This window comes from Armigeres subalbatus, chromosome 3 (assembly GCF_024139115.2).
Source record: "Armigeres subalbatus isolate Guangzhou_Male chromosome 3, GZ_Asu_2, whole genome shotgun sequence".
Lineage (NCBI taxonomy): Eukaryota > Metazoa > Arthropoda > Insecta > Diptera > Culicidae > Armigeres > Armigeres subalbatus.
In genome coordinates this window covers 303,891,382-303,906,004 of record NC_085141.1, presented here as the reverse complement: position 1 = coordinate 303,906,004, position 14,623 = coordinate 303,891,382, and the positions used below count along the sequence as shown (strand labels likewise).

General features: G+C 40.0%; 2 protein-coding genes across 3 annotated transcripts in view; one reads left to right on the top strand and one right to left on the bottom strand.

Moving 5' to 3' along the window:
- LOC134220585 (enoyl-CoA hydratase domain-containing protein 3, mitochondrial-like) overlaps positions 1 to 14,623 on the bottom strand; it is a 54,930-nt gene that overhangs the window by 23,847 nt on the left and 16,460 nt on the right. The window lies entirely within an intron of this gene.
- On the top strand, positions 2,248 to 14,426 carry LOC134225052 (glutathione S-transferase-like). 2 transcript variants are annotated; one of them, XM_062704815.1, is made up of 5 exons: positions 2,248 to 2,357; positions 7,606 to 7,770; positions 13,454 to 13,621; positions 13,919 to 14,061; positions 14,132 to 14,426. In XM_062704815.1, the coding sequence occupies exons 2-5, from the start codon at positions 7,638 to 7,640 to the stop codon at positions 14,297 to 14,299; spliced, it is 612 nt and encodes a 203-aa protein (XP_062560799.1). In that variant the 5' UTR covers positions 2,248 to 2,357; positions 7,606 to 7,637; the 3' UTR covers positions 14,300 to 14,426. The 2 variants fall into 2 exon arrangements, with proteins under 2 accessions (XP_062560799.1, XP_062560798.1); XM_062704814.1 differs by lacking the exon at positions 2,248 to 2,357 and adding an exon at positions 6,852 to 6,991.

Sequence of the window (14,623 nt, the reverse complement as noted above, 5' to 3'; positions counted from 1 at the left end):
TACAGTGAGATTTTGACCCTTCCTTAGTTATAAGGAATTTTTTCCAGACTCCAGTATTTAAAACGAGATAAAACTACTCAGCTTCCCACGGCGATTTACCGTGAAAGTGACAAAATAATTGCCTACCCAAAGGCGGATGTCTTGGGTTGAGTGACAACTTAACGAATGATAACATACAGTACTTCATGCTGCCTATCTATAAGGCGCTCGTCGGATTGAATAACTATTGTGACATGGTTAGCAACTATCGTAACGCTGGTTGCATATATTGTACTCGTAATTTCCAGAGACCTCGATATTAGTTTATCCAGAACTAATTTAATCAATCATTGATCTGAGCGAAACTCGATAGCGTTCAATAATAACATATATTTCACCTTATGGTTGCCTAATTTGGTAAAACTAAACTTGTTCAATACCTTAAAAATGAGTGAGATTTTTATGGTAGTAAATTTTAGAATTTGCACACATACGCACACATACATGCATATAAGTGATCTATTAGTGTCTCAAAACATGCTCACATTTGCTATCTAGCTTCTACTGAAGAAATTTTTGAAATCCCTTTCAATTTTTACGTTTTTGCTTTTCTGAGAAGATTTTTTTGTACATGCTTCTATATGTTCCTCAATAAAAATCATTTGTTTCTTTGAAACAAATCAGAAAAATAGGCATAATTCCATATCATATCATTTGTTATAATTATATTTTCAATGTCAAAGTGAATTTGTTTCAAATACCATACATTTTATTTAATAATTAACGAGATTTCTTGATAGATTAATACGTAACAACTACCCATACGCTGCTGCAAACAAAGACCCAAACGACGACCCGACGAATTCAACAGCTCTCCCATGCAAACCAACACCATCAACGCGAGGGTCTCTGCTACCTGTTGACAGTGCTGGTCCGCGCGAGAGCGCCACCAGACTCCCGAAATCGACAGTCGAGCTCGAGTCCCCGTCCACAAAGACAAGTCACTGTTCAAACGAATGTTGCCTTAATTGACTCCCCCATCCCCATTCTTTCCGAAGGATACTCAATATAAGTTCCACCGGGAAGCCAAGCACCAGAGATTGAGGAAAATCAGACAATCCAGTATCAGGCGTCTCGCGTCTGTTATTTAAGCAGAGAAGATGTTATAGGTGATATTCTCAATACGGCCGTTCAGAATGGTTCAGCGGATGCAAATTATGGATCATTATTAGGTCTTGTAATTTTGAACAAAACATTCTGAATACACGCGATAAACTATGAATATTATTATATCGGAGTTTTCAATTAGGATCGCGAATCAAGTAAAAATACTGATAAGTATAAGTTTGTAATTACTACCGACATTGTATTTGTGATCAAAACTGACATTGTGTTTTTAGTTAAAACTCAAGTATACTAAATACGTAACGGAATAAAGTAGTGTTATTAAAAAAATTATAATAATTTACATTATAAATTCTGATTAATATCAAGATACTGATCCAACATCACATCTTCAAGGGCTCCTCACAAGCTACACATTTCATTCAGGCACTTTAGAACGTCCATGTAGTAACTTGTTCACACTTGAAATCTGCCTCGACCAAGTTGGCAGAACGCGCCCTTACCCTTTCTGAACCAAAGGGCAGGGGGAATTGAAAGTCAATTTTAATATCAATTTCATCGCCCATCAAAATACATCAATTGTATTTCGTCAGAACTTGCTCGACCAGCATTCTTGCGCGATGTTTGGCAACCAGATTCTGTTTCAGGGTCCTGTTGGGACGCTTACTGACATCATATGACTTGAAACATTCGCGCCGAAAGATTATTTGAGCTGTGCTGTACGGCGCAGTGAATCTTTTTGCTAAATCACGCAAGGAAATCCCAAAATGGTTCCGAACTGCTCTGCAGACTTTCACTTGTAGTTTCTGGTCGTATGATCCACTTCTACGATTGTTTTGTTCTACGCGATTCAGCAATAGTGTTTCCTGATAACGTTTGACAGTTTTTACAGTCAATTTTGGTAATTTTAGACACTTTGAAATCATTCCTCCTGACCATGTTAGATTTTCAACGCGAGTGTGCAAAATTTGTTCCCATCTCTTGCGTTTCATTTTCGATAACTTTTGAACGTGAATGAAGAATATGCTTCTCCTCACGCTAAGCAATACAATCATTTATAGCAAAAGTGTAATTTCCAACACTGAAATTTTATTAAATAATTATAGTATTCTAATAAAATATTTTTTACTCGGGCGTGTACTCCCTGCGAATTCATCCCACGGTGCGGTGGGTATATAAATAAAACCCCCAGTGTCGAGCAGGTTTAGTCTGATCACTCCAGTAGCACCGGCCGGCAGATAGATACCAGCAAGGTAGGTTCAATCAAGATTAAATCGACTGTGATAATAACGAGGTTACTAAGTGCCTCTTTTGGTGACATCAAATTTGGTATGATTGATTGTGACAGACATATCATATTGTTGTGTAGTAAAACATAAGGCGAGAAGAATGAATGGAACCGGGGTTGTATAATGCCGGCGTGAAATGGAAGTAGTGGAACCGATGTGATGAGTTATAAGCAAATTATTCAATCTATTGAGAGGCATAGTACTTGAAGGTTGAGGTCAATTTTTCCAGTGATGTTATTTTTGAAGCGTTCGAAATAGTAACTGCGATGGAGTTTCGTACTGCATGTTCTACAATAGGCATAGAAAATATAATCAACTATTCTGTATAAATAGATTTCATTCACGTAATTTAATTTTAATGAGAAATATAGCGTTTATGACAGTTAGTTTATAGTTTCGTTAGCCGCTTGGAGCACATATACGCACATACCGGTGAAGTGAGTATTGTAGTAGGAGTTCAATCACAGTTGCAAATTAGAAAGATGCGAAAAATGATTGATACAGTCATCCCACAACTATGAATCAGTTAAAAACCCACATTAACGTTAGCGCTTATTTTCCTACAAAGTAGTCATGTTTGAGGATCAAAACGATGACGACGATCGATTCAGGGCGTGGGCGATGAGATTAAATTTGTAATACCGTCGTCGGGGGTGACAATGGGCCAAATCGGGGTGAGAATGGGTCACTGTTTCATCACTTAGAATGCGTGTAGAATAGATCGATTGTATCTGAGGGCAAGAAAACAAAATTATAAGACACCTTTTTGGACGATTTTGTTTCTCACCCCCTTGACCCATTGTAACCCCCGATGACGGTAACTAAATATTATGTGTATGCATGCTGACTGGAGAAGATCGTTTCAGATTGAAATTATTATAATGCCACCATTTTTATATGAGGCTTCATACAAGTGGGGTTGCTTTACAATGATATAAAAAGATAGAAGAACATTAAAAACATACGCTGTGTAGGTCATCGCAAAACATGCTACTACAGTATATTGAAGGACGGATATAATTAGAATAAGGCGTTTTTTCTGAACAAATAGAATAAGGCTTATATTATAATGCTAGACAAAGGCCTTCGTGTGTCTTACTTATGGATCAAACCATCAGTTATGGAGTTAATTATTTTGCTTCATAACTGTGGACGATTCATATCTGTGGAGTCACTGTATGGTGCTGTATGCCAGTATTTATAAATATGCCTTTGGCATTGGAACGAACGAAAAACGACGCTTATGTAAAGGAACAGATGTTTAAACGTGCTTAAAGTTCTATCCCCTTATAACACATGTGTAGCAGTTCTCGACAAATTGCAGTACCGAATACTGATACCGTCGAACAGCTTTGGGTAGCTGTGAGTTTTCAATCTCACTCTCTTTATATATGTGTCGTCTATATTCCCCCGGATCACACACAAGACTCGAATATGATTGATCAGCATTCACTTAATTGGATCACCAACGAAATTATTATAAGGGATAGCTTATTAATAATTGATGATTACAGTGATCTATCCGTTCCTCTACCCGAGCAACACACATGTTGTAGAGTAGTTACAGTTACTCGAATGCAACCAAATTTGGTCTTATTTGAGTTGAGGCAACCAAATCAGCATGAGTTGTGCTACTAGGGTAGCTAGCATCGCTTCAACTCGGGCATTGAAAGAAGTCTTTCATTTTCCATGTCTTCAAGAGAGGAAACAAGCGTGAAGCCAGTAATTATCGTGGTATAGCCGCACTATGCGCCACTTCAAAATTGTTCGAACAAGTAGTCTAGAAGTTTTCACTCCACAACTGTCAATAATTCATCTCTGACCATCAACATAAGTTTATGGCAAGGCGTTCAATCGATACGAATTTGACTCTCTACACATCGTTTATCAGACTCAATTTACACTGATTTTTCGGCTGCCTTCGATAAAATCAATCATAATAAACGGTTGCCAAGTTTGATCGCCTAGGTTTTTCCGGATCCTTTCTGTTCTGGCTTGAATCTAACTGGTCGTGAAATGGCCATCAGCATTGGAGAATCTAACTGAGACTATCTAACTGGTCGTGAAATGGCCATCAGCATTGGAGACTCTACCTCGCAATATATAGATGTTACCGTCGTCCGGGGTGACATTGGGCCTAGAGTGGTAAGATTGGGCCAAAAACGAAAAATGTTTCAACTCCTAATAACTCAAAAACCGTTACTAATTTTGATGAAGAATTCAAACAGTTCGAAGTTATATTAAAATTCACGTCTAGGAAATCACAAAACAAATTCCAAAAACTAATTGTGCTCGTACGATAATGCTTGGAATTTGAATGTAAAACTATTGAGCGAATGAAACCGTATTAAAATAGTGTCAGTACTGCCCCACAAATCTATTACATAACTAGTTTTTAGATCGATGGATACCTGGTTATCATGTTACGATAATCTGTTGTTGTTTTATCGAATTTTAATAATATTTATATAACGGTTCTGGTTTTTCGTAGCAACGAGCAATGCACGCAAAAAAAGGGTGAGATTGGGCCAAGCTTTCAGTTGAGTAAGTTGGTAAGAGCCGTAATGTAGGCAATTATTTTGAATGAACGATTGAATTGTTTCATCGTCACCGCTGAACTATTTCATTTGGCCCAATGTTACCCCCCGTGCGGGGTGAGAATGGGCCAATTTTGAACAACATATAACTTTGAAGAATTTCCATAATTCATTATTTTTTCCCCAAACAGCGGTAAATTTATTATTCAAGCTTGTACCAAACTAATTAAAACATTATTCCAATGTTAACTACTAGAGTGTTGTAACATTTACTTGGAGCTTATCACATTTTGGCCCAATGACACCCCCGTTGGCGATACCTCAGGTGTAACACAAGGGAGCCACTTAGGTCCTTTGATATTTCTAATATATATTTAAATGATGTGAATCTCATACTCGAATCTTTCAAGCTTTCGTTTGCCGATGATTTTAAATTGTACTGGATGGTTGATCATGATCAGGATGCTCTATTTTTGTAACGTCAGCTGGACACTTTCGTCAAATGGTGTGAGACAAATCGCATGGTCCTCAACGCCGATAAGTGTTCTGTAATTTCTTTTTCCCTTAAGCGCTCTGCGGTTGACTTTTGTTTTAAAAGCAGACCTACAGTTATTAAACGAGAATCTGTTCCTAAAGACCTAGGTGTGTTATTAGATTTTCAATTGACTTTCAAGGATCACATCGCCTATATTACCTCGAAAGCGTTCAAAACACTCGGATTTATTTTTCGCATAACAAAGCACTTCAATAATATCCAATGTCTAAAATCGCTTTACTGCGCTTTAGTGAGGTCATTACTAGAATATTCATCAGTTGTCTGGGCTCCTTTTTATCAAAATAGCATAATGCGAATCGAAGCAATTCAGCGTAAATTCGTCCGTTTCGCTCTACGTCGTCTTCCTTGGAATGACCCACATAATTTACCCAGCTATGAGGCACGCTGCCGACTCACTGGTTTAAATCTATTAAGTGATCGTCGAGACGTATCCAAGGCGCTGTTCGTTTTAGATCTTCTACAATCGAGAATTGATTCCCCCGCTCTCCTTTCTCAATTGAACCTTAATATACCCTACCTACCGTCCACTTCGATCAACTCCTTTCATTTTTTTGAGAGGAGCTCGCACAAATTATGCGCAAAACGAGCCTTTCACTAGCATGTGTCGCACTTTCAATCGTTGCTCTACCGCGTTTGATTTTCATCTTTCCCGGTGTATTCTTCGGAAAAGGTTCACTATACTCCTCTCTACATCCGACAGTATTACACATTAGGCCAGGTAGCTTTATTGATGTATTTTTTGTATAATATTAAGTAATTAGGAAGTTAAGTTTAAGCAAAATTATGTATCATTTGGAAATATTGTTATCTGTTGATATAAAAGAAGAGGAGGTTTTGCGCCCGTTTGAGAAAGATTTCATGAATAATTCTACTCAAACGGGCTTTTCCCTGCTCCAAATAAAGAATAAAGTTCTAATGGAAAACAAGCAGTTTTATCGGAGTAAAATAAAATATAAAATAAATTGTAGTTTTTAAGAAGGCTTACAAATAAAACAAAACGATACTTGAAACTCTTCTACTTATAAATACTTATTTTTTGCAGAGTCGTATGCCATATTATCTGAACAAATTTCCTTGAAACGGAAATGAAGACGAATGGAGTGAGCGGGATATCTTACCTCCAATAGTAAAAACAAATAAGTTGCACGTTTTGCCCATTTCATGTTATTGACAAATACCTAACAGTTACCCACAGAGAAAGTTTCTATCAATATACAAGCTCAGTACTTCAAAAGTATTGTAATAAATTATCTTTGTGTAAATATTCAACGACATCAGAGAAAGAACTTTTGTAAAGCAAAGACAGTATATTACTGTACCTTCGACCAGAAACAGCATGTGCAGTAGCTGGATGTCCGTAATCAACTTACTTTATTGTTCAGATTTTATTACTTTTGACGTGAAGTTAACGATCCAGTAACTTATGAAGGTGCCAATTTGTCTACTTGTACATTTAAATGATAGTTTGGATGCGAAGTACATGTGGCATCCCTCTGCACATAAACGTGAGTAGAATGAATTGTAAACATTGTTTTCTACGATTTGAACAGAGATATTTATGTGATATCACGCTGCACTCGTTCAAATGCCGTTAGGGTTATGTCTTGTATTTTCATCCAAAAAGTTTTTAATATTAATATATGAAATAATTAATAATATAATAATAATAACAATATTACAAAATAATAGCAACATTATTTTATATTAGTAAATTATTTAGAGATTTTGGTCGAATGTCTTCACCTGTTAAAAGACGAATTAGTACTATCCAATTTAATTTAAAATTTGTTCTATCAAAATAAAAAGGTGGAATGGAGTGAAAACGTATTAGCAATTTTTAATCTGAGACTGATACGAACGTTTTCCCCTTTTGAAAAAGGTATCCTAAATATGTCGTATCGTAAATCAAAGAGCTTAGCAAATGTCTGTCTGTCCGTGTATATGTGAGTGCATCGAAGTAAAGGAAAACATTAGCCATCTTCTCATATAGTAATCCTTAACCGATTTTTTTCGCAACAAATTGCATTCGACAGGGACAAAGCCTTGTTGCTCACTATTGAATTTAACAGCAATCGGTTCTATACATATGTACATTAATCCATTACTTATTGCTTTACAGTACATCAAATCCTATAAAATCCAAACAACAAGATGCCGGAATATAAGCTCTCCTACTTCAACGTCAAGGCCCTCGGCGAGCCCCTGCGGTTCCTACTGTCCTACGGCAATCTGCCCTTCGAGGATAACCGAATCGAATCCGCGGACTGGCCAGCTGTAAAGCCAAGTGAGTAACTGCTTCAATTATTTTCTCTGCTACTAATTAATAATAATGATTGATTACGATAAGTAAATTATTTATAGAGCTTTTTAGTGGAATGTCTTCACTTGTCATAAGACGAATTAGTACCATCCCATTCCATTCCACCACTTGATTGTGTCTTTACGGATACGTATTTCGACCTCAAGAGTAAGGCCGTTTTCAGTTTCTCGGACTTAGTTAAGTACTATCAAGTGGTGAAATTAAATAGGATAGCACTAACTCGTCTTTTAACAACATTACGAGTTCAAAGCAGATTTTTGAAAATAACGAATGAGTTAAGTTTCATGAATATGGTCGCCTATGCAAATAAGCGTTACTGAACATAAGCTAGCATTATTTTTTCGGCATCAGAATTCAGATTAGTGCAACCGAATGAGTCAAGTTTGATTGCGTAACAATCAAATGACGTACCTTTCATTAACATCCGATTGGTCTATGATGCAATCATTTCGTTATCAAATCGCGTATAGCTATAATGTCGCTATAAGTATAACTGTCCCATATTTGCTTGGTTTCCTAGGCAGATGAGACAGTTATGAATGCATGGGCAATAAAGATAAGGCTTCTGAATTTAGCTTTCCTTATCACTTTTGTCACACCAGATTTGAAGATGGTCGCTCAAGCCGTTTGCAGTACATATTACTAATTACCTGGTGCCACCTAACGATATCATCGCTCGGTGTCATATAAGTGCACCATGTTTGAAAACCGAGTCTGGAATTATCAAGAAAGCGGTCAACAAACAACCAGTCGTATTTGGACCCCCAGTGAGAGGATCTGATTACAATTGTCAGTTTATTTTTATCGTATGGCAACGGGCGCAAACTTTTTTTTTTTAATTATTTACTGTTAGAGGTTTTTAGGTTCATGTCTGAATGGTGCTTGCCTTTTTTTCAAATTGTCTGTGACAGTTACAATGTTTTAACTTAAGCTAAACTTACCCTAATTAGTACTAAAGGTGCAAGTTGCAATAGAAGATGGCAACGATTTTTGTCTAAAATTTTATTTATTTCTTTTTGTTGATGTATAAGGTCAAGTAAATGATATGAACTTGGAATTTACATCGTCAATGATACAGCAGGGACTATAAGGGGCCCTACTTAACATAGCGGTAAGATGCGCGGCTATAAAGAAATACCATGCTGAGGGTGGCTGGGTTCAATTCTCGGTGCCGGTTTAGGTAAATTTTTGGTTTGGAAATTGTCTTGACTTTCCTGGGCATAAAAGTGTTAGCTGTTAGCGTGTTAGCCTCATGGTGATATACGAATGCAAAAATGGTAAATTGGCCATGAAACCTCGCGATTAATAACTGTAGAAGTGCTGAATGAACACTAAGCAGCGAGGCGGCAATGTGCCAGTGGGGAATGTAATGCCAATAAGAACAAGAAGATAAGGATAAGACTTCACAACACCTTTACCCATGGGGGTAAAGGGGGGGGGACCTGGAACAAGCTCAAAACTGCTATTCAAAACGATGGCATTTATCAAAAAGGCATTAATAAAATATTGTATGTTCACCATAATAATAAATAAAATAATAATAATGTTCACCATACTGAAACATTTGAGCTTGAGCTTGAGCTTGATTGACTACTCGTAGTTGCTACTCCATTATGACCAGATCAGCTGTTCTTGCACAGGGAACCAACAGATGTTTTCTGGGGACTAGCTCACATCTTCAATGTACAAGTACTGGTTATCTCATTTGTTAGGTCATAATTCCACGTCAGAATGCAAGTCAAAGTAGGGAAGGGGGAGGAAATGATGATGCAATCACTCGCCCACTGCAAGCCGAATATACCTCTGCACTTGCCACGAGTTCATGCGGAATTTGTTGGAATTTTTGGGTTAGGTTCGAGAGGCAGAGGTCCGTCTTGGTTAACGAGCTGCCAATGTGATAGATAGGAGAAAGCAACTGATGGAATTTCTTATTGGATGTTTGGAAACGCCCTTTATAGTTCATTTCCAATTCTAGCAGATTACTGTTAGAATATTCAAGTTGAATAGGTATAGGGGCCCTCCTTAGCCGTGCGGTAAGACGCGCGGCTACAAAGCAAGACCATGCTGAGGGTGGCTGAAATCGATTCCCGGTGCCGGTCTAGACAATTTTCGGATTGGAAATCGTCTCGACTTCCCTGGGCATAAAAGTATCATCGCCTCATGATATACGAATGCAAAAATGGTAACCTGGCTTAGAAACCTCGCAGTTAATAACTGTGGAAGTGCTTAATGAACACAAGCTGCGAGGCGGCTCTGTCCCAGTGTGGGGATGTAATGCCAATAAGAAGAAGAAGAAGAAGATATAGGAATTGAGATGGAAATGGTATGGAAGTCCATTTCCAGTTCTAGCGATTGCTAGAACATGAGAAACATAGAGAAAGATACAAAGTAGGAGAATGGAACGGACCTGGGATTGAACCCACGACCTCCTGCGTATGAGGCAGAAGCAGTAGCCATATGACTACTAAGCCCGCTATTTACCATACTGAAACATTTGAATAAATAAACAATCGAAGGTGGTAATTATTTTTAAAAACAATTTAAAAAGAAATAAATGGTCTGGTTTAAGGTTTAAGGTTCACATATAAGGGTGGAGTAAGATTGGAAACCAACATCCACTTGTTTTATGTGAGTGTTTGTGCTGCCACTCGAAGTTGCACTACTACAGTTATTATTTTGCGGCAGATGAAAAGAGACAAACGCAGGGCCGGATTTAGCCGGAAGGGGGCCCGGGGCCGACAGCTTGTGGGGGCCCCAAAATGTACAAAACAGGTTGGTTTTGATACACAATATTTATTGGGGCCCGGAGTCACGCACCACCAACCCCGCATAAATCCGGGCCTGGACAAACGACACTCCGCCAATGTTGATTAGATCGGAAAACTCTTTCCATTGTCCAATTTTTCTTGAACCAGATGAAGAACCTTGGCTGTGCATAATTTTGCCTTTAACTTTAAATCTTTCGCGATTATAAACGTGGCATTTCGTCTCTCGATTAAAAAAGTCATATCGATGACGATAATGGAAATATTTAATGTAAGGGTCGGGCAGGAGGGCGACATCGGCCCTCGACTCCGAGACCGATTACCACAGCAGCTGCTGGGCAGTTGCACAGTGCTTAAGATTCAGCTGTGCTACTTGCACGGCTTATTCCTATTTTTCTCTTCGATGGAACATGAAGATCCACCCATAACGTGGCTACAGGCTTGCTTTTTGCTGGCGCAGATGAGACACTTTGGTGCCTTATCGCATTCCTGCGCCTAGTGTTCTTCCTCACCACAACGACGACACAGGTTACGGTCTGGGCCCTTACACCGATAGTACCTGTCCACTAAAGGCGGCTGGAGTTTGCTCATTGGGCATACGGACCAACCGATCTTCAATTTCCCTCGCTTCATTACCTTTTTGGCTACCACAACCGGTAACCTAAGGTACGTGCGTGCCAAAGGGACGTCCGTGTTCGTGACCTTGTCCAGTTATTTGTCCCCAACGACCTCACCTCGGCGTCGTCTCCCACGACTTCTTGGGCCAGCTTCCTGTAGTCAGTCCCACTAGCCTGCGCTCCGCGTTTCAGAACCAAGATCATTTCACCGGTCTTGGTGCGTCTGACGCTTCACACGTCCTGACCCAGCGCCGAAAGATTTTCGGCCGCCCGCATCGATTCAAGGACTTCAGCGTACTTTAGCTTATCAGTTTTTACCAACAAGGCCTCGCCTCTGTCCTTAGCTTATTTGTAAGTCGAGATGCGTTCGACTTCCGCTTTGCCCTACTGATTAGCTGTCAGAGATTTTCGGTCCCTTGCGCCGATGGCGTAGGCAGGCTGGTACCCTCTTGCAGCCTGGTGACTTGCGCCTGGTTGGTGCCTTTCGCCTTTTTGGGCCGAGAAGCCATCTTCTTGGGTCGACGCCCTTCGAGCTCTTCTGCACCCCGATCTGCTCCATCCAAACGACGTTTGGCCTTTATGGTCGCACTTCGTTTGGCTTTGCTATCTTCTATCTTCCCACCACCCGCCTGATAAACGCATCCTGTTGTCCTGCGACTCGAACAGCCTGGCGGAGCATCCGAAGGTTCTGTTTCACTGAAGTTATTACTGAAGTTCTGCCTTGCGTTCACGAACTCGATGATATAATCGAGTTGCTTGGCGACCACCCGCATCCCGCGTAGTGGCCTGCCGAGCGTGATGATATTGCTATACCCCGTCACTTCTGGGAGACTCCGTTGCTGCTAGTTGCAGCCTCCGTCACTCCGCTCTCCGCCTTCCTGGGCGACCTCATCAAACCCCCCTTGGCAAAGAGATTTACCACCTCCATGCATAACGCATCGTCAAAAGTATTATTTTGTGCTTAACTTATTGTAATTATGTCGCCCTTGTGGCTGACGTTGAATACTACTAGAGTAGTCGCCTTTAATGATCCCATGGTTATCTTTGCATGCCTTACGGAGCATGCATGGAGCCCAGGCAAGGGTTGGCACTTAAGAGCCGCGCACATAGAATACGTTTGCGTTGCGTTTGACAGTTTTCCATGGGAAATGTGTCAAACGCAACGCAAACGTATGCTAGGTGCGGGGCTCTGAACACTAAAGAGCCAGATCAGCGCAAGTCAGGAAAGGGCATCTGAGCCCAGTCCCACCCAGCAGGCAAAGCTTGATGGCAGGATTGGACAGCGTGCTACAAGGCCCGCCACGGTTTTAGGGGTCAGAAGACAGCCTAGCCATTAGCCCACTCGCCGTTTTGAGTCAGTGTCACCCGGCTCTACTTAGAGAGTAGAATATCTCACTGCCAGCCCTCGCTTTCACAATATTACTAGACTATCCAAGACAAGGTCCGTTAACACGCGGCCAGAATGCCATAATCAGGGTCTCGCTGGCATTGATACTGATGTGCCAATTAACACTCCTTGGGCTCCTGTGCGCTTTGAGCGGCACACGGTCGCTTTTATAGAGCCTGTTTGCGGACACATGCAGCTTTTTGTAGAGGTTTAACAGAGCCCGCTGCCAAGCCCCACCACGTTCTAGGCAGGATCTCTCCTAACTCGCAGAAGCCGATGGGAGGGGTTGTGAATACAACATAGTCCCTGCTGCCCTCAACGTCTGAAAGATTTCATCAGGCAATGTATCAAAATGAAGATTATTGGTAGGTTGTTACAAAATATTAAAAGTAAGTTTTTTACGTTCTTGATATCATGATTTGAAGTTCTTTTCTTAAATCATTTGTTAATCTATATGCATAAAAATGAATTTCTGTCTGTCTTACCCTTATAGACTCTGAAACTACTGAACCGATCGTCGTATGCAGAGGTTTTTGGGACCGGGGAAGGTTCTTAAGATGGTTCGACGCCCCTCCTCCCTTTGAAAAGGGGAGGCCCCCATACAAATGAAACATATTTTTTCATAACTCGAGAATTAATCAAGCAAAGGGAACCAAATCTGGCATGTGGAGGATTTGGATTGCTTCTGTGGTATTTTAAAACTCTTCCCCCTTCTGAAAAAGGAGGGCTCCTATATAAATATAAATGAAACATAAATTTCTGAATAACTCGTGAACTAATCAGAGAATAAATCAATTTTAGGCGAAACGAACTTCGTCGGGTCTGCTAGTATTGAAATAAAACAGTCACTGATTTCCTTTATCTCTTTTGTTTCACAGCAATGCCTATGGGGCAGATGCCGGTACTGTCGGTGGACGGAAAACTGGCGCATCAGTCGGTGGCAATGGCCCGATATCTGGCCAAGCAGGTTGGCCTGGCCGGTGCTGACGATTGGGAAAATCTCGAGATTGATACTATCGTCGATACCGTCAACGATTTCCGTCACAGTAAGTTTTGATAGTTGCTTTCGATGCATTACTCATAACATTATCTAACTACGAACTGTTTTCTCATTCCAATTTTATCTTCCCTTACATTTATATTTTTGCTGTTCCTGATTTGTTCACTTTTGCCTTCTTCTCATTTTACTTTATTATCATTTTCTACGTTTCTACCTCTATCGTTTATGTCTTTTAACTACTCATTCATCTTCCTTCTTCATGTTTAAATTTTCTTCGCTTTTTCTTCCTACATGTGGAAAATGTGATTAAAAAGCTAATATAGTTATATTACTTCCTTTGTAGAACTTGCGGTGGCACACTATGAGCCAGATGAAGCCGTAAAGGAAAAGAAGTTCGCCACCGTAAACAGTGAGGTCATCCCATTCTATCTGGAGAAGCTGGACGAGATCGCCAGTAAAAATAACGGATACTTGGCCAACGGCAAAGTAAGCGCTCCAACATTAATCGACATACCGTAGAAACTTTCTTTACTAATCCCAATGATTCATCTTATAGCTCTCCTGGGCCGATTTGTTCTTTGTTGCCGTATTGGACTACCTGAACGGTATGGCTAAGACTGATCTCGTGGCTAACCGACCAAATCTGCAGAAGGTGGTGGAAAACGTTACGAGCATCGAAACGATTAAGAAGTGGATTGCAAAGCGACCGGAAACTGTGATTTAATCAAGGGAACGTTAATCATCATTGCTATATTCAACACATTGTCTAAAGTTGCCAAACGAAGTATTTAAATTTGATCACTTTCATTACGCCTAGTTGATTTAATATACGTCACATGCATTGAGCAAAATGTTTTTTTTTTTCTTGCTGAATATACCCAAATTTGTAAGCGAAGAGCAAAAAAGATTGATGCCAGTAGGGCAAGACGGCCACACTAAGCGGTAATATTTGTAGAATATTGAAACTCCTGCGAATTCAGCTGATTTGTCCATGAAACACTTTTATGATGACCTCCCAAGTAACAATTTCCATGCTTCTTGGATTTAT